Genomic DNA, 25821 nt, shown 5'->3' with positions numbered 1-25821 from the left:
GTACGACCCTTGAGCACAGTGGTACGACCCTTGAGCACGACGGTACGACCCTTGATCACGGTGGTACGACATTAGTGAAAGGAATCTACACGGGAAAGGCTTTATCTTAGGGCCTCCGCCTGGCTCAGGAGATTAGAGTTGAAGATCCAGGGAACGTATGGAACCAGAATACCACACACGTGCAAGAATGTTAGAAATGAATTCTGTTTCAAGGATTTACGAGAGAGTTGATCTGTCCCGCATCAACGAATTACGAAACTGAGTCTTCTGACGTAGTGGAGAGAGAATTCCTTTCCTCTGGATAATCTTGCGAAATGACTCAGTCCTTCACAGCTCAGAAAACTGGCGAAAAAAAAAAAAACGAGTAATGTATTCTTCTGGGTCACCACAGTGTAATGTAAAAATGTGAAAAAAAATATGCAAATGACTTATCCATAGTTGTTGCCTCAGTAAATGGTTCATAAGAATTAGTGTTTTCTTTTCCACAATCCTCTACAGATGCATCTTAAGACAGACGCAGGCTGTTAGCTTTGAGGAGGTTGTAAAAGGAGCGAATGGGTGATTTAAACTACCATCATTTTCCTGAGTTAACCACAGACTGAGGATGACAATACACGGAAATTACTCATAACAATAAACAGGGTGTAGTTAAATGGGAAGGTTGGTGGGGTAGGTGGGTGTTGATGGGGTTAGGGAGGCTAGTGTTGAACAGGTAAATGGTAAGGTGGAGTTTATGTACGAACAAGTAATTGATTATTCGTGATGATGACACTGGTTTGGGGGGAGATCTTTTGTCTGTCTGTTTGTCTGTGTGTCCTGCATCCGTGTGTCCATGCCAGGCCGTGCGTGTCTTTGTCTGTTCATGTGTCCATCATGTGTCTCAGAGTCGATCTGTGTCTTCGAGTCAGCCCACGTGTCTGTTACCATCCATCGTGTCCTTGTGTCTGTGAATCTAACGTCACCTCGACCGTCTGTCTGTTTATCCTACTGTCTGTTGCCGAGTGGCTGTCTTACCCTGAAACAGACCTGTTCAGGAACATCTGCAACGGTCTTAACCCACACACACACACACACACACACACACACACACACACACCGTTTCGGTGGTGTTATGAAACGTCAATTACGTATTACTTTTTCATTTGATAATATCTAGGTCTTCCTCCTCCTCGTCGTCGTCGTCGTAAGGCAAGGAGGCGCTTTCCTACCCTCTAGATTAAACAGAGATCCGGGTGGCTGGCGGGAGCACTCATCCTCCTCCACACCAGTGTTGGCTGGCTCAGTTCCCTTAGCTTTGGGTTGAGCTGGTGCCTTCGACTATTACCGCTGCTGCTGCTGCTGCCATTATCGTCACTACCACCACTTTTCCTAGTTGTTGCTTCGACTGTGTCGTAGACTTGAGAGTTGTCAGTGATGAGGGTACTGCCTCATGCCACCTGATTCTTGGCGGTGGGTAATCACAGTGTTTCACATTCTACAGTTCGTCCTGGTTTACGAGAGATGTTAACGCTTTCCTCTGCCACCGTTGCCACCAGTAAGAGTTTCATTGTTGCCACTAGCAGCAATCCCATTACTGCCACCAGGTAACAAATCCCCCATTACCACTGGAAATAATCCCACTGTTGCCACTGAAAACCTATTCCACCATCACCAAGAGCAGTAATCCCACTGCTCTCACCCGTAACAATGCCTGGGTTGCCACAAGCAGCATCTAGTAACCATGGCTAACTGGTCACCTGTTTGAAAAAAAAAACACCATCGTTAAACTGACAAAATAGATTATAGCTATTGAAATGTTTTCTATATTTCATTGTCATATTCTGTTTGGCTAGATTGTTTGGCTGCGGAAATGCTCGGCTGTATTGCTAGCTGCAGCTTTTAATACTCTGTTTTAACAAGAAAGGAAAATGGTTTTGCATTTTGCGTGACCTTTACGGTGAGTTGATTGTGTGTGTGTGTGTGTGTGTGTGTGTGTGTGTGTGTGTGTGTCATTGAGTCTCCTCTGCAGATGGGGTTCCTCTCCCATCCCCCTTTCCCAGACTACACCCCTTTCTTATCCCCCTCTTCTCCCATTACCCTCACCCCTCGCACTCCCAAACTTGACACTTCGCCTCTTGCCACCTGCTCTTCTCCTCCCTCTCTTTGATTTGCATACTCCCAGGGTCCCCCCCCCCCCCCCCCCACTGGACGTACTGGTCGCCCCAGTCACTACCTCGGGGGAAGCAGCGTCACCTGGATTTGGACAATTGATTTAAAAAAAAGATGATATTGCATTCGTTGATTCTGTCGTTGGTTTGAGTAATCTCCGATATCCATAGCTGCTGGTAGACTTCTCACACAAATCCTCATCATTTTCTTCAAAAGAGAAAGAGTACGTGATGTGTGTAGTGACGCCAGTATTAAAGTAATAAAGTAAACCCAGTGTTATCGCTTTACTCTCAGTAAAGTCCTTTAATGGATATGAATTAATTCTGAGAATAGAACCCGCTGTCATGCAAAAACAGTTGACGTGTCTCCTTTACTTCTTATTTTTTCATATCCTGCTTTTGTTTTTAGGTTTTATTAAAAAGACAGGAAAAAAAAAGATGGAAATAAAAGAGCTGGAGTTGATATAACGTTAATGGAAATTCCTCGCTGACACCAGCAAATCTCAGCGTCGATTTACGATATGCATGAGTGACCGTGGTTGTCGACTGGCGGACGTAGGTGGCAGGAGACCAGACTGGTGGCCAAGGGTACGATGCTGAGGGATTGCCACGGGCGTCAATTAGGGATCGCACGTCCTTATGAGGTGAGGCAAAGGGCCTTGCGTAGGGATGGGGATTCCCGTGAGGCTAGCTAGGGTGGCTTTGATTCGCTCGAGGTTAAGTGTGGTTTAGATATGGAGGATTTTTAGAAGATTGGGAATGGCTTGATTGCTGGATTCGTAGGAGGCTGTGGGAATGGCTCGAATGTACGATTCCCTTGCTTGAATGCAGGGTTCTTATGACCTTAGGATTTAACTTGAAGAGAAGTTCCTATTAGCTTCGTGTAAGTGACCGTTTTCATGGCTTCATGGTTGCCACCTTTTTAAAACACGGATGACTTATTTGACATGGATTGCAAAGTGTTCCCGTAATGGAATTCTCTTTAACCCAATAGATAATTCATTGACAAAAAATATATTTACCCACAGTAATGATTCGACATGCAGCAAACAATTGCTCTCCCAATTCATTCACAAACTCCACTCCACCAGACAAACGTCCACCTGAAACAACATTCCCCAGGCATACACGGGTTACACTTTCTCGTCCGCTTCTTGGCCATCATCCACCTCAGCAGCCATCACCAGTTTAACAGATTACGAGACATCCGTATTGAACACTTACTCAATAAGTTTTTCCTTCATTTTCCTCATACAGGTATACACGCCTATCAGCTCACTTGTGCTCCTGTATTGTGAACTGTGGGAGCCGCATAGAGGGGTTTCCTGGGACATACACACACACACACACACACACACACACACACACACACACACACATGCGCGCGCGGATCCACATCATTCATAATTCAATAAATCTTTGTAATGGAAAGATTTTATTTGTAAGGTAGAGATACATAGGCCACGATCTTTACCTCCCGCAAGAAATACAAAAAAATTAATAGATGAAAATCAGAAAGAAATGTTTATTTTCTATGAACTCACATGCACCAGGACCTGTGTTTTATGTCTCCATATAAACGTCAGAACACGACGGGCGGACTATATAAAGCTGTCGTTGCTGTCGCCTGAAGCATATGAATTATCGTAACTGTCGGAGGTGGCGTGACGTGGCACGCTATGATTGGCCGGCCTGCGTGCCGGCTGCAGCCTTCATGACGTGGGTGATATTGTTATTCGACTCTGTTATATCGCGCGTATATTTCACATCATAATCTGCTCTGATAAATACATTTTCTCATCATCCAGCCTGTGTTCCTTTCAGGTGTTTCTTTCAGGTTTTTTTATCAGTATTTTTACATCATTTGTCTTTGATTTTTTTCTAGTTTTTATAATTGTCTTTCATCCTTTTTGATCTGTTTAGTCTGTACACAATGACCAAGCGCTATGGCGCGGTTCTCGGCCACAAGACTTGTACACAAGAACAGCTCACATCTCTCTCGCGTCTCGTCTCTCAGCTCCGCAAGCTGGGGTAATCATTAGATTTAATCATCCTTAATATACTTAATATATTTCTCGAGAGCCAGAACAGTCTTGGTCCTGTAATTATAAGGTAATGCCCGCGATTTCAAGTAGTAATTTCGCATGTTTTTAGGGAGATAATTTTGGCGGTGTAGTGTGTGATTACTGTGTGTGTGTTGCGGGGAGAGAGAGAGAGTCTTACACTCGTGTTGCCCCGTATATATATATATATATATATATATATATATATATATATATATATATATATATGCATTATGTCTTTACTCCTGTGTATGTACACACACACACACACACACACACACACACACACCAGTCTAAGCCAGGTACCCATTTATCGACAAGCTCCCGAAGGGAAGAGGAACACCTGGGTTGGGTGTAGGCCGAATGCCACGCCCATGACTCATGGTCAGTAACGCTAACTATAACTCCTCGGACGTGCTAAAAAAAAAAAAAAAAACATTGGGAGGGAGCCACCAAACGTAATGGTCGTACCATTGTGCTGAAGAGTTGTACAGTAGTGCTCAAGGGTCGTACCGTCGTGCTTATGGGTCGTACCGTCGTGCTTATGGGTCGTACCGTCGTGCTTATGGGTCGTACCGTCGTGCTCCGGGATCGTACTATCTCTCGTCGTGCTCAAGGGGTTGTATCTTACGAGGGATCAACCTTGCAAAGGTGAAAGGTCATGTCCTTTGGGAGGTCAATGACTCGCATGGTCGTCAGTATAGTGGGTCGTCAGCATAATGGTGCGTAGTTGGTTATTCTGGGGTAATTAATGGTGATAATGGAGTTCCAGAAGAGGGGAAGGGGATGGGGGTAGGGGAGGTAGGTAAGGGGGAAGGAGTGGTTTAGGTAGGTAGGGAGGGAGGGCAACGATTTGGGTGGTAGGTAGTTAGGGAGTGAAGTAGGGAGGAAATTATGAGTTCTTGCGACGAGATTTTGCCAGTAGGCAGAGCTAGCGCGTAGCGACCACCGCAAGAAAGTGTAGAGTTACGTGTTGTGTGATCTGTGTGTTGCCAAGTGATCTGCCCTCACAAGTAGCCTCAAGGGTCAGGGTGTCTTCGGCTACCAGCCCAGCCTCTCGACAGGAGGCTATATAGTGCAATACTTGTTCCACAAGGGGCAGGGAAGTTATTGGAGACGTAGGGGTGGGGATAATAAGGGAAATGATAGGGTAGGAGGGAGGCTTAGAGGTTTTAAGGGTACTGACTTGGGTAAGAGGGGGATTTGAAGGCTTGGGAGAGGACCAACGGGGTAAGAGAGGTGAAAAGGAGCTTATGGAAAAACGAGAAGAGATAAATATAGGAGGAAAATGCAAAACTCCCTTTTGTTTTTATATTAAGGAAAACAAGAATCCATGTCGGTTTTCTTCAATAGAAGATCATAAGAAAATTAAATCAAATCCTGAAATATAGTTTTAATTGGATACTTTGTTGACCCTTCATTGAATATTTCCTAAACGGGAAGTGATGTCATGTATGCAGCTTTATCATCCGCCATGTTTGTTTACATGTGAAAGACGAGGGACACCGATTTTCAGTCAACATTTTGATGTCATTCAGCTTTTGTTATATAGTTCATACAATGGTATAATGTAGTTAGTATATTCAACCGTTTATATTCCAGCTTTTGTTGTGTCAGGATGTACACAGTATAAGTTAGCAGACAATATAGCTGTGGCGTGGCAGTCTTCAGAAAGGATGCCGCTCTATGCAGACAATGGTTGGCAAGAATAAGAATTCAGGCCTCGCCAGGGCTCTGCCTTTACGAGACACTGAGAAACCTTAGTGTATGTGCGACACGCTCCCTAAACCTTGGAATGTTTGTAGAATTTACTGAAGAGACTGGAGAAAACTAGGGCAAAAAGATTACTTCAAAGAAGACCAAACGTGGGTGTTTTCGAGGCCCTATCCCACTGTGCCAGTGGAGGGAAATAATGAAATGATAATTGATGGTAATTTTGCCTACCCGTTTACCTAACCCATTTAGTGTGCTGGAATAAACATACCGCTCTCATTAGCGATACCTTAGCACCAGTATGGTGAATGCATATATGTCGTGACTGTCAGTTTATACACGCTTAGTTAGTCCTTGGAACACATCGGTAACGGAAATTGACTCCGATGATACGACACCTTGAGAACGACTATACGACCCCTTGACCACGACGGTATTGACCCTTGACCACGACGGTGCGACCCTTGACCACGACTCTTACAGCCTTTTGGTTAGATGACGTGACCATTAATATGAAACATATGAGTCAGGTGTAAAGCCAGGCTTTCCTACCCAAACTTAGGTCGTCCCGTAGTGGGTTAACCTTTTACACAGCACAGCATATAAACAAACACCCCCTGACATTTTCATTCCATACATCGCAACGAACGTGACGCACTGCTAGCAACACATGACATGCACCACAGTTCTGGGCCGTCTCTACAAATCCCTTTGGAACGAAGTCGTTCACTTGATACACGCTGTGAAAGAGAGAGCCATTTACCCTACCAGACTACAAGTCTTGGTACATTCCGACATAAGATGATGTAGGAACCCGAAGGAGTTCAGGCGACTTGAATAAACAGATTGCTTCCATTCTCTTGAGTTGATCCCCTGTTTAATGGAGATGTAGCTCGACTGATGAACCAGTCAAGGACGAGTATCGTCGAGTTCAAGGACCGTGTTTTCGTGCTCATTGATCCGTCGTGCTCAAGCACCGCACCGTCATGCTCAAAGACAGTACTGTTGTGCTCAGACGTCATGCAGTCGTATTCATGTGATCTACCCCTTCCCCCATGAAAATGGGAATGATGATGAGGATAATGATGATAGAGAGAGAGAGAGAGAGAGAGAGAGAGAGAGAGAGAGAGTGTAAAAAACTTGCATTTACGAAATTTGAGCGTGTGTACGAACCGTAGAATTCAATCCAGTCGTGTCCTTCGGTCGCCGTGGGGTGGGTGGGTGGGTGAGTGAGGAGGGTGGTGGTTCGTTCCAGCCATTCCTGGCTTTTCACTTTACCGGGTTAATGTAAACATTCCTGCATTATAGTTCCCGCCCCGGAGGCCAAAATCACGGTCAGTGTGAGCAGGTGGACGCGGAATCCGAAAACAATTTCACGCGGAGGAACACCTATTGTCCAAACAGAAGACAGTGTCATTACGGGAGCGAGGCTTGATAGTGGAGGTGGGGAGAGGAGGAGGAGAGGAGGAGGTGGAGTCCGGACACAACCGGTACCGGACGCCGTGCATCGTTCCTTTTTCTTTGCGGTTTTAATCGCAGGGAATTTCGTTTTCTTTCGTATGTTCCTTGTATTTTACGTAGAGACGTGACGCACTTGTGTTGCACTGATGGTATTTCTTATATACGAGCGGGGCTCGTCTTCCGCTTAGAGGGTAATGTAATGGCGTATGTCCGTAGACTGCTTATTGTGCTTCCGAAAAGATGGACGTTGTAGTTGGAACGAAGCTGGGTACGGAACAAAGCTAGGTACGGAACGAGACTGGATACTGAACAAGGAACATGAAAGTCTGGGAACAGAATAAGGAACATGGTGGTCTGGGGAGTGAACAAGGAACATGAAGGTCTGGGTAGTGAAAAAGGAACCGTGGAAGCGAGGGTGTCTGTCAATAAGAGCTAAGTCAATGATAAGGCATGTATCTACAGCCTAGGAAATGTGGGACGTGGCACTTGTGAGTATAATTATGACTTTTGGAAAGAAAGAGAAAATGGGAAGATGTTATACACACGAACAGGAATGAAAGAAGAACTAAACGTTTCGTGATTATCATTAGTATTCGAAAAGTTCAGAGAGACATGTTCATCCCAAGTTAACTTGTGGTTTACTGTGGAAACTGAAATGTTTGTTATGTGGCTCGAGGTGGAATGTTGATTAAAACGTTGGTGAGGATTGTCTGGTGTGCGAGAAATGGTGAGCATTTACTTCGATTTTGTGCATTAGATGTTACAAGATTCCCTAATATACGTATATAGGCTGTAGGATTAGCATCTGGAGTGAGTTATAAGAGTACTAGTTTGGGTACCCAGCGATGCGTTGGGGGGGAAATAAGTGGATTTTATAAAAGCTGTTTACATGAAAGGTGGCTGGCCCTGCGTTGAAGTCCAGGTTCTGGAACCCTCAAATCCAGTCTTTGATCTTGAGGAACCTTCGTTATAATTTATGGCCGCTGGGTCGCCTATTTTTGAACGAGTGCGGTGAACTAAGTGTAATCGACAAGGCTTTATGAAAGAGGATTTTGATGGACTCAATACGTATGGCCGTCAGGACCAAGTTGAGGTAAACTTAAACCTTGACCCAGATTCGTAAGTACCTACGTCCAAATGCTAGGGGCCTCTGGGTGCTAGCTAGATGCGTGGAAGTGGTTGGAGATTTGCTGATAAGAGTGAGAAAAGAAAACCTTCTAGAGGCTATTCTTACCTCCATGTGTGTTTGTATGGTTCGTAGTTGATGATAGACTACTGTTGTGTAAAACAAAATGGAGAGTTTTACATGACACTCAACACTTGATGCAACATGACGTATCATACCCTGAGGAACTCTGCTATAAATGGGTTGATTGGTCTACAGTTGCATGGATGCGGAGGCTGGGTTGAAAAGAGGAGCTCCAGGAGGTGAGTGAAGCAGGGAGACCAAATGGGGGATATTTGCTGGAAAGAGTCGCCAGGATGTCGGGGATCAGACAAAACATTGTGAGCGTTAGACCTTATAGAATAGCACTAAGGAATGGCATTAGTTGGGGCTGGACTGCCGGCTGTCATGTCCAGTGGTTCAAGAATTTAGTTTTCTGCCAACACGAACGAGAGATTTACCTCGTCTTGAAGTGTAGACTCAGTGTTAGGGTGAATCCGTGTGAGAGGTGGTACTGCAGGCTTAGGAGGAAAGTTATGCAAGAATTGCTTATCAAAAAACTTCAGAGTATTGGTTGTGAAATGATTAAGGGGATATATGTGCAATGAAGTAGGATATTTCCTCTTTTGTTGATATCTCGGTGAAATTTGTATTGTTTAATGTTGATGTGTATAGCGTGTGCGACCTGTCCTCATTTGAGTTACGATTCCGACGCGTGGTCGTAGCTTGTCTCCGATCTATGGTCGACCGGCTGGGAAGGCTGAAGCTAAGAAGAGGGACAACTTTAAGAGAAGAATGGGGAATGAATTGTTGCGTTCTAGAGACAGTGGGTTCAGCTCTGGTCTTAGCACAGGAGGAGACATTACTGGTGAAGTTTAATGCGACTGACGAGAAGAAATAACGTACACGTATAATCCACACAAGGAAGCCATGCCACAAGAACCAAAAATGTGAGGTGTGGCAGATAGCAGCCTTCGATGTTAGCAGAGATAGGGCAGCTCGTGGAAGCCAAGCAGTGATCAGAGCTTCTCAGGGGAGGAGAGGAGACAGCAGTAGAGGAGAGGCTCAGACAAGTGATAAAGTAAAGGTCAAGAGTATTTGTCTTGTCCCCGGCAATGCCAGGAGTGTGTGACGTCTGTTCGTGGAGAAGTTGTGTTCGGTCGCTGACGCTGGAGGAGGAGGTGGAGGTCAGGACCACAGTAAGAGGAGTGTGTGAGGCAGCAGCCATTAGAAACACCAAAATTACTAGCTAAGTTAAACTTCTGTACGAGTGGCATTAGACGGAGAGTGTGTTCAGTTGTGACAGAATCTTACAAGGGTTTGGGTTCGCTTAGTTACGAGAGCGATGAAAAGATCCGCTGGAGGTGAGATTCTTGGGCAAAAGATTGCTTCATGACCCGCCCCGGCGGGGCGAACCATGGCGGGGAGGTTGACGGGAGCAGGGGAGGTCCAGATGACGTTGGAATGGTACATTTCTACGTCAGGTTCTCCCTGAGGTAACCAGCTCAACGTTTCATACTTCCTTTGTCGTATCTTCCTCAGCTGAGGGTAAGGGAGGCTCACCGATTGTCATAACTCTGGACACTGACTCAGTAGACATTACCCAGACTTCTTTCCTCAGGTGGGACACTGGATAAGGCGTTTCCTTGTGTCATGATGATGCACCTTGACCTTCTAATGAGTGTGTAGTGACGTAGAAATTCCCTATGTCCTTCTTATTAAGCGGCACATTAGCCACATTTCGTGTCGGTAATTTAATCGTATTCCGTGAGTACATTTTTACTCGTGCACGTGGATAGCGGCCTTAGCATGCTGGAAATTATGCGTATCCGTGAGTTACATGTTGTGGGCGACCTGGTATGTGCAGAGAGAGAGAGAGAGAGAGAGAGAGAGAGAGAGAGAGAGAGAGAGAGAGAGAGAGAGAGAGAGAACATAACATGGTTTGGCTTTTTTTCTCTTTTCTTTGTATTTTAGACATAAGGCAACGACGAACCCAGACACAATAGATCACTGCTACGGCAACAAACAACTCACAAAGACTGAGGAAGACAAAACCATCTGTTGGAGCTAAAAAGACGCTGCACGCCACAGCTAAAACAGCGAGGCACGCCACAGCTCAACGGAATAGCAGAAAGTAATGCTGCTGGAACTGTGCCATGAAGAAAAGCTGGAACTGTACCGTAACCAGAAGCTGGAACTGTACCATGAACAGAGCTGGAATCCTACCTTGAACAAGAGCTGAAATGTACCATGAACAACAGCTAAAGGAAATGACACTTGGCTTCGCTGACGAGTGCTAATGCTTCCTCCTCCTCCTCCTCATCCTCATCCTACTCCTCCTCCTCCCCCACCTTTCCTTCTTTCTCCCCAACCCCTTCAACTCCCCTTCTTCCTTCCTTCCCTCCTTCCTTCCTCCCTAGGCCAGCCGAGCGCATATAAGAAGTACAGTTGAAAAAAAAGAATAAGAAGTTTAAAAGGAAGATGGAGGTAAAAGAGAAAGCAAAAAAAAAAAGCTTTTTGAGAAAAGTTGAGGTAGTGAGGCTTAACCTTGGCTGGGTGTTTGTGAGTAACTTGCTCTGCTCCTTAATTGTCTTGAGGCTTTTAGAGAGAGAGAGAGAGAGGGAGGGAGGGAGTGGGGAGGTTCCCGAGTGCTCCATACAACTTGACAACTTCCTCTCCCTGTCAGGTGGAGAGAACTTTATGTGCCTTCCCAACCCCCATTTAGCCGCGGAGAAGCTGTTCTGATGGCTACTTTACATCTGGCCGGGGCCTTCCTACCATTTGTATGTGCCGAATCGATGGCTTGGAACTGGAGTTGGGAAGGGGGGAGGGTCCATAGACGTGGTGACGGTACCGGGGACGTGGATGTAGAAGGGTAGTGGTGTCCTCACTCTGTGTGTGTGTGTGTGTGCGTGTGTGTGTCGCTTTGTATATCTGCGTTGATATCTGTCGGTGAAAGTGTTCTTGTATGTGTAATGGTAGATGTAAGTGTATGTGATATATACACCCATGGAGTGGGTTTGTTAAGTATTCTAAATAGAGATAGTATGTCTGTATATATGTTCGTTCAGTTCTCCGTCTGGCCAACATATCGTGGATGCCTTAAGTAATGGAACGCGGCGGGACGTTACCGCAGACTTTCCCGACCATTATTCTCCTGATATTTCTACTTCCAAGAGCAACAGTTTGAGAAATGATGTAAACGTTTCATATTTCATCTACCCACATTTGGTTTGAAATATATAGTTGAAATATATAGTTCTGTTGGACATGAGACACAAGTATGTAGTGAGGTGGATAGTGAGATCAAAATGAGAGTTGTAAGTTTAAGACCATGCCCCAAGGGAATGTTTTATAATGGACGCTATAGAATTGACGCCAAGAACCCAAGCAACGTTTTTCAAATAGAAGTTGACACCCCAAACGATACGTCTTCAAATAAACGTTCACGGCCTAAAGATGCGTTTTCAAATGAACGTAAAGCCCCCGGAAAACGTTTTCAAGTAGACGTTGACGCTCTACGAGAAGATTTCATATAATCGCTCTTGTCCAGAAGAACGTTTTGAAATGATATTGACATCGACTCTCCTCCGAGAACGTTTTCGAACAGAGCTTAACAACGTCAAAGCGACGCTTGTCCAATGGAGACTTGACACACGAAGGAGCGATATCAAATATAAGTTAACATCACCTAAAGGAACGTTTTCCAGTAGAGCTATCACCGTCCTTCGTGCCTGCGTGGTCATAACTCCTACAAAAAAAAAAAAGTTATGGTCATAACTTGCGAGATGTGGGAGGCAGGTGCGTCTCAAAGTTGTTGAGTGCATGTGGGGAAGTTTGAGTGCATGGGGGACTCTGTCCTGAATACATGATCAAGTGCATACGTCCCGAGTCTGTTGAAACGTAAAGACAGGAGTGTCTTATTCGATGCAGATATCGAGGAGTGGGTACAAGGGAGGTGTCCTGGGATACCTGCTTCGGAAAGCAGGTCTAGAAACAAGTTAAAGATTCTGTAACTTGCTTAGTTCCTATCGACAATAGTGAAAGAGAATATAATTAATATATATATATATATATATATATATATATATATATATATATATATATATATATATATATATATATATATATATGTATGTATGTAAAATGTAACCGTGATGTGAGACACAGCACGTGTGGCAGAGCCAAACAGTACCTGTAATTGTCACACACACACACACACACACACACACACACACACACACACACACTACATGTTGCTGTGTCACACTGAACTCTTTGGGTGTCTGCAACACAGACCATACGCTGTGGCGACCTCGCATGACCTGACCCCCAGTCTTCGTGACCCGCAGTTGTTTCACGTCTTGACCATAAAAAAAAAAAACCTGCTAGTTTTTTGAGTGAGTGCCGGACGTGCGCTCTCCTAATGAACCCGGTGCCTCACGCACTTCCCTGGGGATTCATGCCAATATTTCCTGAAGCATTCCTTTGCGTGTGTTCAGTACTTTAATGTCTAGGTTACAGCGAGCGACATTTGCTTATGCCTCCCGGACAGGTCGTGTCGAATCCAGGTCCCCTTCTCTCCCCTGAACTAAGTTCCCCTCCTCTCTCTCTCCCCCCTGACCCGCCACCTTTCCCTCACCACACTGTGGTTCTCATTTAGCGAGGATTGTGCAGGTGTATATTTATCGTTCAGTTTTGCCATTGAGGCTGATATATTTACTGACCAGGGAGATTTGTAAGGCTCTAGCCTTCTTATAGAACAAGAAGAGCCTTTCCATGGAACACCTGGAGTGTATTGCAGCATAGTTATGGGGACAGAAACATGATCAAGTGGAGATTACGTTTGAAAAATGTCAGTACCGTCTGTATTAAGTACCATGGCCAAAAAATGGATTTTTTCCAGGCTATAAACCAGGTTAAGTCCCGGGTTAAACCTCTTTAGTGAGAGTTATGGGTCACACGATATTCAGGTCTTTCGATGCTGAGAAACGTATTTGTAAAGTGGCGTAAGTGTCAAGATTTAGACTCTGTAAGTAATGGCCAAGGTTAAGTTACAGGTTTAAGTATGGCTTCCGACGGGGGGCGACGGACGGAGGAGGCAATATCCCCAGTGTCTGTCCTATTACGCAGGCGTCACACAGGAAGGAAGCCGTAGCAATATGTGTGTGATAAGGAGTTGGCAGTTCACATCGTTCCTAACCTGTCGCCAGAGTCCCATATTGTGAGAACAGTAAAGGAGACAGACTGTCTACTGGCGAATATTATGAGAACACTCAAGGATGTGAGTAAAGATGCACTGAGCAAGCTAGCCACTAGAACATCTTTTCCAAGTATGGTCACCGCACTTGAAAAGAAGCAGAAAGTGCTGATAAAGAAGGTACAGAGGAGGACAACAAAGATGGTACCAGAATTAAGGGAGCAGTGTGATACAGGGAAAGGCTAGAGCATGTAAATTTGCCCACCATGGGAAGAGAGAAGAGTGAGGGTTGACGTAATCACAACCATTAAGTTCTTAAACTAGAATAATGACGTAGATAGTGAGCAGTTCTTCGAAGGATATGGGGATAGGACAACCAAAGGACATAACTGGTAGAAAAGACGTAAATAAACACACACACACACACACACACACACACACACTCGCGCGCGCGCCGCTATCACTCATGCCCCACCTCAACACTCAGTGCACTCCCCCATCACCTCAGATCCCACCCTAACACCCCAGCCATACCCCTGGCCACCACCTCCACCACACAGCAGGCCACCACCTCCGCCACACACCTGACCACCACCTCCGCCACACATGTGACCACCACCTCCGCCACACATGTGGCCCCATACAAAACCCATCCAAGTGATTCTCTTTTCAGACTTTTTCCTGTTTTCTGGAGAAAAGTGAACGACTTTGTTTTGAGATCGAGACAGTTTAACGGCGGCGGCCATAACACACACTCACTCGCCCCATTTTCTATCTCGGGATGTTTTGTTCGGCAATTTATTCGTCGTCGCCTCCTGAGGTCCCTCGTGTCTTTCGAAAGAGAGAAAAGAAAGAGAAAGAGAGTCCAGTGGTCGCGTTCCTTTGTCATTTCATCACCTATCATGTAAAGTTGTTTTCTATATATATATATATATAATCTCGTGCGTGTCTGTTCGTCTGTCCCGTTCGAAGTTCGAGGTGACACGGAACAATTGGTTTCTACTGTTACTGTTGCTGTTATTGCTACTGTTCCGGGTCCTGCTGCTCTTGCCAGACCCCAGCTGCCCCCTCCTCCCTTCCTCCCCCCCTTCCTCTTCCTCTTCCTCCAGCTCCTCAACCCTCCCCCTCCCCCTACCTCTCCTTTGCCCTACCGAGAACAGTGTAGTGTTGCAGTAACACAATAAGCTCGAGGCCACAAGGGCACTGGGCCGTGACGGAGTGCAGCGTCCCTGTATTGAGGACGTCTGAAGGACGGAGGTGGAGGAGAAGCTGACCGACCTGCCAAAAGCAACGTACAATTGAGGAATTAAAACGCGGAAATGAATCACAACTTCAGGCAGCTGGCGGCTACATAAACCTTACTTTTCAATCTTTGTTTCATACCATCTTTCACACTTTTGTATTCATTACAAACTTACGTTGTCTCTTTCAGTTTTTTTTATTTCTTCCTCCTTTTATTTTTTTCCTGCTTTTGTGTCCTCAAGCAACTGTCGTTGGACTTCGTCTGTTGTTTTTATCATTATTTGTTTGTTCCTTTGTTTGCTGTTGCTGTAATTTCTCAGCAGCTTCCTCTATCTCCCTCGTTTACTGATTTTCTTTATCTCTCTTACTTTACTCCTCTGTTCGCTGCTTTGTTAACATCCCTTTGCATTATTGTTTACGCAAACCCTTCGTTGTGCAGCTTTTCTGTTTGCTTTCATTATATTCACGTGTTTACTGCCCTTTGTCTGCAGCATTACTCTCACGGTCATTCATTCCTCTGTTTCCTCCCCTGTTTGCTTCCCTCGTTTTCTTTTCTTTCCTGCGTGGAGTGATCTTTTTGTTCCCTTCTTTGTTTTTAGAATCCATCTCGTCTCGTTCCCTACTTCCCCCTCCCTCACAGTCCCTTCCCCTTCCCCATAATTTCTTCCCCTCCCTTCACGCATACTTCCTCCTCCTCTCCCCCCCTCCCCCCGTGATTCCTTCCACCCTTCCCACATCTCCTCCAGGAGAAGGGAAACAGAAACCTCCTCCTTACCCAGATCCCCAACAAAAGCTGATTTGGTCTGACACGTGTCTGTCTTGTTCATCCCCTTGACAGTCTCTCTCTCTCTCTCTCTCTCTCTCTCTCTCTCTCTCTCTCTCTCTCTCTCTCTCCTTCATCCCCTGCGCTGTGCTTGTCACAGTCGTGGATGCTTGACACGGAGGGAGACTTTGGACCAGGAAGACAAAGGACGTCCTGTGAGGACAAAGTTTTGAACACCGCAGATTCCAGAATCCAGAGACCACTTCCAGACTAGTCTTCCAAACTCGGCATCCGCACTAGGCTTCCAGGAAAGCTTCCAGTATTAGGTCTTCCAAAGAGGCTTCTATCACTGGCTTCCAGATTAGGTCCTTCATTCTAACCTTCCAGTGTAAGGTTTCCAGACACGGTTTCCATACAAGGCTTCCAGACACATGTTTCCATAATAGGCTTCCAGACCAGGTCTTCCAGACTCGCAATAAGCTTCCATATTGGACTTCTACATTACACTTCCAGACTATGGCTAACCATATGACCCGATGTTGATTGGATATATAGCAGAAGTGGAAATGGAACGTCGTGTTCGACTTCATATAACTTACCGACAACCGCTCCCTCGGTACATAAGTTAGATGGCTGATTGTATCTTAAAGAGCAGCCAGAAGGAGACGTCAGCTGTGTCAGCGAGCTGCTCCTGACAGCTGCATTGGTCAGCTGTTCATACCTACTGCATCATCAGCTAGTTTGATTGTTTAGATATTTAGTTGTGGCGAAGTCTGGATTGACCTGTGCTGTGGTGGTCGATGCTTTATATATATATATATATATATATATATATATATATATATATATATATATATATATATATATATATATGTATTAAAGGAGACGTTAGTTTAGAGGAATAGGGAAGTGATACCGTTGGAGGGATAAGGAGCTTTGTTGATTCTGAGGGAGACTAAGTCGGTTCCTTTGCAGAGAGTAGGTCTGGCCAACAGATAACTTGACATAGGCAGGAGATAGGGTATGAGGGAGGAGACAAATGATCTATGATTAAGGGTGAAATGGCGACACGTAAATTGGAGTGGAGGTGAATTGGAGGACATGCAAATTGGAGGATTTAGGAGACAATGAAGACTGGGAAATAGGAATAAAGAATTGGTTGACACAAAGGAGACAAGTTAATCATGTTATGGATAAAAGTGTTTGTAGTTAATCTTAAGTGGAGCTGTAAGTAAGGTAAGTGGAGGATAAGTGGTGGTAGACCCCTGTTGTTTAACTGCCGTAATTAAGAGCAGTAATTAGGGTGTACACCGTATCACCGGAGATTCACATTCACAGAATGAATTAGGATTCTGTAGTGGAGGGAGAGGTGCGGAATGCAGTGAGTTTGGACATGTAGGGAGGCAATCAAATTCCAATCTGCTGATTTGCTCCACTTCTGTGGAAACTCGGAGGAAAGAAAATGGACAACATTTGAAAAAAAAGAAATTGCACTGTGGGAATTTTTTTATGATTCAGACACTCTCGTCTCTTTTGTTAAACATTGCTTTTATTGTGGCTTACTCTCTTTTTCATTCATCTCTCTCTCTCTCTCTCTCTCTCTCTCTCTCTCTCTCTCTCTCTCTCTCTCTCTCTCTCTCTCTCTCTCCCCTTCAAAATGAAGATTTCTCTTCCCTGCTGCGTTCTGGAGAGCAACTCAGTTTGCGTTACCAGGAACAGATAGAAGTCGGTGTAAACGAAAGGAATTTTTAAGACAGTAACACAAGAACAACAAAATTCAGTGTCGAGAAAAAAAAAAGAAAAAACTATAGAAATTCATTGTGCATATTGGTAAATCTAATGTGTAGGTTAGGAGAACCGGAGTTTAGATTGATAAATCATATGTTTAAATTCATATATATATCGTAAATTGATATATTTAGTGAATAATTGATAAATCTAGTATGTAGATTGTTAAATCCGGTATGTAAATTGGTAAATCCAGCATGTAAATTGATAAATCCTTTACGTAAAAACTCCGTCCGAGATAATGAAAACCCATTAGAGTGTTATTGGTAAGTGGTGGGTGTAGGGGTGTGTGTGTGTTGGGGGGGGGGGGACACAGCGGTGACCTTGGCGTTATAATACCGATTGAATTGTGATCAATAATGCTGGCACTGGGTTAGTGGCCAGTAGCTGGCTGGCTAGCTCACTCCAGTAGTGCCGGCACTGCCGGACCCGACAGTGCCAAGGCCATCACGCTCCTCCAGGCGTCCTATCCCCTAACCCCCTCCCGCCCTCTCTCCAGCAGTGAACGGTGCGTGGGTTAATGGGTGATGTGTGGAGGAAGGAAGGAGGTTTTTATCTCTGTATGGAATAGGGGTAGAAAGGTGGTCACTGTCAGGGCAGTGATGGTGGGGGTATTGATCGGGCGCACTGACGTGAGAGGTACGCCAGTGGACTGCGAATTGGGACAGTGTCTCCCACCCAGGCAGTGAAGGTGGACAGTTCCGCGAGATTTTTATGGTGTGGGTACGTTCTTCGGGCAGTGCCAGTGAACAGTGTCTCGGACGTTGACAGTGATCAGTGCCAGTGGATGGCACTGCAAGCATAATGATACTGTGCAGTGGACAGTCATGGACGACAGTTACACATTCAGATGGTGTCTGTAGACAGTAGTATTGGACAGTGACGGGGACGGTAATGTGGGACAGTGTCGTGAGTGCCCAGTTCCCATTACCTAATTTTAAGAACGTGAAGGAAAAGGAAGAGTGGGGGAGAGAAGTGAAGGAAGAGGAGAGAGAGAGTAAGGGAAGTGATGGAGGAGGGAAGGAAAGTGATGGAGAAGGGTAGGGAAGTGATGGAGGAGGTTAGGGAAGTGATAGAGCAGAAAAGGGAAGTGATGGAGCAGGGAAGGAAAATGTTGATGGGGGAAGGGAGGAAAGTGATGGAGAATGGGAGAGAAGTGATGGAGGATGAGAGGGAAGTGATGGAGGTGGGGAGGAAAGTGATGGAGGTGGGGAGGAAAGCGATGGAGGAGGGGAGGAAAGTGATAGAGGAGGGGAGGGAAACCTTATGAAGACTCCCCAATATGTTCATTGAAACAGCTGCTAGTGAGGTCATAGAAATAGCCCCCCAGCCTAGTCATAGAAATAGCTCCTAGAGTGGACTTTGAGATAGCACCTAGGGTGGACATAGAGATAGTTTCCGGGGTGGACATACGAATAGCTACCAGGAGTGGCATAGAAATAACCCTTTAGGATAAGCATAGAAATAGCTTCCAGGATGGGCATAGACACAGCTCCCAGGATCATGCAGTCCACCATGCAGTGCACTAACATATATTCAGAAGTGAAATACATCACTGCAGACTCAATGACTTTAACCAGCGCTCCTGAATGTTTTTTTTGGGAAAGAGAATCTTTTCTCTTAATTTCTTGTAACGTAAACAAACCCTTTTGTTTCTTAATGTGAAAGAAGTCATTTTTTTCTTTCAGAAAACAGTGTTGCTCAGAATAATTTTGGGGTTATATACAAAGAGACATAGATGTGTAAAGAGGTATAGACTGAATAATAGTATTGTCCTTTAACCTTTAAGAATATTTTTTTTTTTTTGGGGGGGGGGCAACAGTGTGTAATAACTACACTGCTCGTTACTTATAAGTAAAGTAATTATACAGTGAGGAATTAAGTATATGTGTCCATTGCACTTGATTCTTCGTAATAATGTTTAAAGCAAATATAATTTGGATTATTTCTAAGCTGTGATAGTGAATGATAATCACTTGTGTCTCTCGTTTTCTTTCTTCTTCTTCTTCCTTCCACTGTTGTGAATATCTTCACAGATCTTGTTACAGAAGTATAGACAATATGGGACGTGTGAACAGAGGTGAATTTCCAACCCCGACACGTCAGGAGGAAGGATGTCTTGAACGAGTCTACCGGAGGAAAGCTTGACCTAGCTAGCACCTCATTTACATACTCGACGGCTTTCCCGTTGACCTCGCGGCGAATTGTGGCCACTGGCCTGGAAGCTTCCCAACCAGGTCAGGTACCAGAGAGAGGTTAGGGGAGAAACAGGGTCATGCTGTATTTACGATCTTTGACGCACCGTTACACGCCATCGGATCGAACAAGGGAGGAGTGTTCGCCTGAGTCAAGGGAACGTATTCTAACTCGCCTTAAGGGAACGTACAGTAACTCGCCTCAAGGGAACGTACAGTAACTATTCGCCTTAAGGGAACGGACAGTAACTCGCCTTAAGGGAACGTACAGTAGATCACGTGTAGGGAACGGATAGTAACGTAGGTTAAGGGAATGTATATTACCTCACGTTAAATAAAGTCTTTTTTCTGAGGCAGTCGTTCGGAAAAGTTAGAATTAAAGGCGTATTTACATACAGGACGTAAATATTTTTATTTAGATCATGGAATATATATATATATATATATATATATATATATATATATATATACACCTTTAAATCAAGGTGTAAATATTTACCTTTATTTAAGGGTACAAATGCTTACCTTCTAATCAGATTTTGAAATTACCTTAAGATCAAATCGTACATGTTTGCCTTCAAATCAGGAGGTGAATAATTAACTCGAAGTCAGGGTGTAAATACTTTTAAGTCAAAGCGTAAATATTTACCTTGAAACCAAGGTGTCGACTTTTACCTTATTAATCAGTGTAAATGTTTATTTTTGCTTCAGGGTGTAGACAATTACGTTTGGTTCAAGTTGTAAGTGTTCACCTTCAAATGATGGTGTAAGTTTTTATCTTTAGTGCAAGATGTGAACACTTACCTTCAGGTTTAGGTCTGTACTTGTATCAAATTGATTTAATTTAGAGTCATCGATGGCCATTGCAAATGTCTCAAAAAAATATCGTATCTATTCAGTGTTGTTCATCGCTTGTAGGAATGTGAGGTGGTAAGTATTTGTCCTTCCCCTTGGAGGAGTGTGGAGTGGTGGGTATCAGTCTTTCCGCTTGATGGATTGTGAGATTTCGAGCTTGATGTGAATATCTGAAAAGATAGATGTCTTGTACTGCAAGGAGGTGAGGTACAACTTGAGGTAAATCGTTTCATTGGTAAGTTTTGATTTTATCAAAAGTTTCTGTTGCTGAAGTGTGTGTGTCTGTGTGTGCACGTAGGGTGTGTTTGTTTTGTTGCATGTATATGTTTCATGTTTTTCTTATGTTTCTGTGTGGTGTACCGCTGACCAGGCTGTCTTGATGTTCCAGGACGAGATGGTGGGAATGGGATGCCCGAGGCCGCGCCCTCGACCCCTGCAGTGACTGCCGCCGCCCGTGTCATGGCAGGACCCCCCAAGAACGCCTCCATCCGCCGCCGCCGCCGATGGCACGGCCTGCCGCAGCTGGTGGCGGTGACGGCCATCACTCTGGTCTTCGTCGGTGCGGCCATCCTGCTCCAGGACCTCAGCCCCCCTCCCTTCGCTGACCAGCAGTTGAGGTCTCCTAGGTCGCCCCGGTCTCCCGTCGCAGGGTCTTCGAGAACACTCCTGCAGGAGGCCACGACGGAGATATTCGAAGATGAGACAGTCCCGCCCACCAACGAGACGGAAACAGCCAAAGCTGGCGATGACCCACTCTTCCCAAAAGATCTCTTTACCCTGGAGGAGAAACGGAAGGGTGCCGTGTTGCTTCACGTCCTTGGGATGATATACATGTTCGTGGCTCTGGCCATCGTCTGCGACGAGTTCTTCGTGCCGGCCCTCGACGTCATCATCGAGAAGCTGCAGATCTCCGAAGACGTCGCAGGCGCCACCTTCATGGCGGCCGGCGGCTCGGCGCCCGAGCTCTTCACCTCCGTCATCGGCGTCTTCATCAGCTTCGACGACGTGGGTATCGGCACCATCGTCGGCTCGGCCGTGTTTAACATTCTGTTTGTGATCGGTATGTGTGTGTTATTTTCAAAAACGGTATTGGACCTGACGTGGTGGCCGCTCTTCCGCGACGTCAGCTTCTACAGCATAGCTCTGCTCCTGCTGGTGACTTTTTTCCTGGACAGCAGAGTCTATTGGTACGAAGCGCTAACCCTATTCTGCATATACATCCTCTACTGCCTCTTCATGAAGTTCAACGCCACCGTGGAGCACTTCGTCAAGAAACACCTCAACCGCAACAAGGTGACTCGTGTGTGCTCTACAGACCAGCTCGTGCCAAATGTAAGTAGCCTCTCCCACCACTGTCCCGTGTACCTTGCTGCCTTACCTTGCTGCAGTCTCATGTCTCACACAGATAACTCCACTTTTTTTTGAGACTCATAAAAACCGACACATCTTTGGTTACTTTCAACATGCTGAGTTGACCAGTCCAGTCAAGTCACTGGTTTTGGGAACTTGGGTTCAGTAAAAACTTTGAATATTTTATTCTTAGGGAACTTGAAAATCGCACTCTCCTTACTGAGCCACACTCACAAGACACCCTTCACCATAGTGAACAGGAAAAAAAAATAGGTACTTAAACCAGTTGTTTCCCCATAGGCTTTTTTTTTCCGTTCTTCAGACACCACTGTTGGCATTTTCATTCTCTGGGGTCGTAGCAGAGACCGACCCCCTCAGTCCTCATCACAGATTATTCTGATCCCTCTCCTTCATGTCCTTTTGAGGAGATCACACATATAGATTTCCTTGCCTTCCTGGCTCGTTTTTCTCTCGTAAGTTGAAGGGAACTCGTCCTAAAGTCGACTTAGAATACGCATTTAAACTTTCTTCCACAATTTTTGTTTTCTATAAACACACAAATGAATATAGGTGGAAATATACTTCAGTATACTGGTATAGATAGACTGGGATATAAAAAAAAAAGGATTGAGATCATAGATTTATAGATATATACCAAAATACGTCCAGTATTCCTGTACTCGGGGGAAATAATGGTGTTAATCGTGGGTAAGATGGACCTCAGATAAGCTTGTGATTGTACGAGGATAAGAAACCTCGGTTATTGAGTCACCCGAGACGTTTAGAAATACCCCGAACGCCGGCACATAAGAGATAACTGAACCCCAATACAAGAGACGTTTAAAAAAATCCTCTGGCGCGCGACGGCCCGTCCAGTGCATTAAAACTCTATCGCCCGGGGCGTTTAGATACCCCGAGCGCCGGCCGGCACATCCGGTGTATTTAAACTCCAGCGCCCGAGGTGTTGAAAGTGCCTCAGGCGCCAGCACGCCTGGGATAGTGGAACTTCCAGCGTCCGAGACGTTTAAATACCCCCGGGTGGCGGGGTAGATACCTCGCAGCTACAGTAACAAGACTGAAGCGTTTGGCGCTTGATGGGGGGAGAGAGAGAGAGAGAGAGAGAGAGAGAGTGTAAGAAATCAGGCGAGTGGACAGATAAATCATTTAGTTACCAGAAAGTGAGGGAATAACTTCGTATTGAGTTACTGTAAATGGGTGTAAAGGGAGAAAGAGGCCTGAGGGTGAATGATATATACAGCTAAAGTGAAAGGGAGAGAGAAAATGAATAATCTCTCTCTCTCTCTCTCTCTCTCTCTCTCGTCTCCACTATCACCGTCAAACTTGTATTTTCGTTAACAAACACACGTACAACGCCTGTGTTTAGAGCCTTTGTACGTCGGTGGCCTTCGAAATGACGGGAATTATCCTGACGAGTTTGAGGAAATGTCATTAGCGATGTCGATATGTAAATAGGTTGCCTTTGTAAGATGGTATGTCGTGTTGTATCGAATTGCCTGTGGTTAGTAGAATTGGGATATACACGCGAATGATTACATACACTTCCTGGTGTATGATTATTGTAATTATTATTATTTGTATTCTAAGTTTATTATCGATTATGATAATGACTTGTGTTGGGCCAAAATAGTCTAGACTGAGTAAGAGATTTACTGTGTAAGGTGCGGAGGGAATGGGGAGGCATTCTGCAATCGCTCGTTTTCTGTTCTCGTCTACCGTGGGAGGAGGAGGACCTTCGATATCCATCCATGCGACCCGCCTCGCCTCTCGCCCTCCTCCTCACCACAGTATCAGACCTTTTTTATCCCAGGTGATTCACCTGTTCCCCGCGCCGATCTCGCCTCTCCCTTCCTAATATTCCATACGATGTGGAAAGGAGAGAACACAGGAATCGTGAATTGTAAGATCTTAATTCCTGTCTTCGTGACAATTGGTGCTTAATAATAGGGTTCGATTGACTGGGGAATCAATGGGGAGCCCTGTATGTACAAGGAGTGATCATTACCGTAGTTACATAAAGTACAGCAAGAACTGTATTACCTTTAATTACGAGGTTGCCTCGTTTTTACAGGAAGTCGACTTAACGAAAGTACAGTATGGTACAGCACTGCCCTGGTGTACAGACTGTATTTGTACACGATGTAGTAGTATTGAACTGTAGTGGTTGTGCAAGTTCTAAGTGATACAGCACAGATAGTAATTACCTGTAATTCGTTGGTAGTATTGCTTCACTTGGATAGTATTAGTAGTAATAGTAGTGGTACTCTTTGTATTAGTAGTAGATATAGAGTTCTAGTGTCGTACTAGTAGCAAGAGTGGCAGCAATAGTTGTAGTAGTAGTAATAGTAGTTGTTGTTGTAGTATTGATTGTAGTAATAGTAATAGTGGTAGTAGTAGTAGTAGTGGTAGTGGCAATGTTAGAAGTAACAGTAATAGTAGACGTCATAATACATGTACCAATAGTAGAATGATTTACCCGGTCAAATAAAAGTTCGTAAAATGGAGACCAACATTCGCACCACCCAGAGCAGGGCTGCTGCCCCCTGAGCACACACTCCAGCACAGGTGTCCTCCAGTCTTCATGTTACTTAGAAACATCATCCGTGACTGTATGTTAAACCCTCCCGCCTCCTTCACTCCCCGTTCGTCTGTCGTGACTTCTCGCACGCACAGGGTAGAGAGGCATGTCGTTGTGTTGATCAAATTAACATTTGTGTTTATCATTCGTTAGATTGAGGAGTTATTTTGTAGCTAATGAAGAAAAGCAGATATATCATTTCAGTTTGTCAACTTTTTTTTTTTTCGTATTTGCAGATGATAATTTTGAGAGTAATTGGGAAGGTTATAACTGTGAAAATTGTAGACATGAGCCTGAGTGGTCTAGGTTATTGAAATGCAAAACTCTACCGTCTTTACATAATGATGTAACTTACAACCTTTTAGGTTTTTTTTTTAATCCTAATATAATGAGAAGTACAAAGAGGAATCCTGTATAACCATGGAATTTCTTCTGTACCAGGCAAAATGATGCTGAAATTGCGAAAATCCAATTACGCTTCGCGTGGTACTAGGCGTCTCTCATTATATATCTTTCTTTTTGTGTTTGAGGTCAATGTGTTGCTGTAATTCATTGTGCGATACGATAAGGCCTCATAATTCATTGCGTGATACACTGAGATCTCTCATAATTTGTGGCATAATTTGATACCAATTTTCCTGTAGTGTTTCATGCTGTAACTACGTCTACATGTGAGTGTTTAATGGGTCCTTTTGTTTTGTCCACTTATGAGTGTGTAGCAGGTCAGTTTTTGTTATGATAAAGTGGAGTATTGGTCGTGTGTGTGTGTGTGTGTGTGTGTGTGTGTCAACATGTAGTAGCTCAGTTCCTTTCTGCTTAGGTGTAAATGTGTGGTCACTTTATGTTTGAGACAGTGTGAATGTGTAGCAGCTTGCAGCGGCAGGGAAATGTTGACTCCCCTGGAATAGAATGTTCTTCGACGAGAGTCTCCTCCCGGTGACACAACCTCAGCAAAGGTGATTTTATGAATAAATAAGAATGAAGACTAAGTGGTGATCTACAGCGACAGCAGGGTGATAGAAAACGCTCATCTGGAATTATTGATGATTTCGACCCTGAATTCTCCCAAGTTGTAGGTTCCTGGGAGGTTACGCGAGGTCTTGTGGTGGGTGTAGTTGACGCGGTGTGAGCTGGCGGGGAGTGGGAGATCGTGAAAGGTCAGGGGTCGTTGCCGCGGCACGCGAGGTGTGTCAGTGGCTGGTCGTGGGTTGGAATACCACGCTGAGTTTGATCAGCTGGGGAGGGAGGGAGGGGATTAGAGGGAGGGAAAAGGAGGGAGTTGA

General features: G+C 44.9%; 1 protein-coding gene across 7 annotated transcripts in view; it reads left to right on the top strand.

The window, feature by feature from the left end:
• LOC139761827 (sodium/potassium/calcium exchanger Nckx30C-like) overlaps window positions 1–25821 on the top strand; it is a 367624-nt gene that overhangs the window by 178318 nt on the left and 163485 nt on the right. For all 7 annotated transcript variants that reach the window (XM_071686345.1, XM_071686348.1, XM_071686349.1 and 4 more), the window contains one exon: window positions 20981–21924. In XM_071686345.1, the coding sequence (XP_071542446.1) occupies window positions 21001–21924 (924 nt within the window). In that variant the 5' untranslated portion in view covers window positions 20981–21000. The remainder of the gene's footprint in view (window positions 1–20980; window positions 21925–25821) is intronic.

Source organism: Panulirus ornatus, chromosome 42 (assembly GCF_036320965.1).
Source record: "Panulirus ornatus isolate Po-2019 chromosome 42, ASM3632096v1, whole genome shotgun sequence".
NCBI lineage: Eukaryota > Metazoa > Arthropoda > Malacostraca > Decapoda > Palinuridae > Panulirus > Panulirus ornatus.
This window is presented reverse-complemented; position numbering and strand designations above follow the sequence as displayed.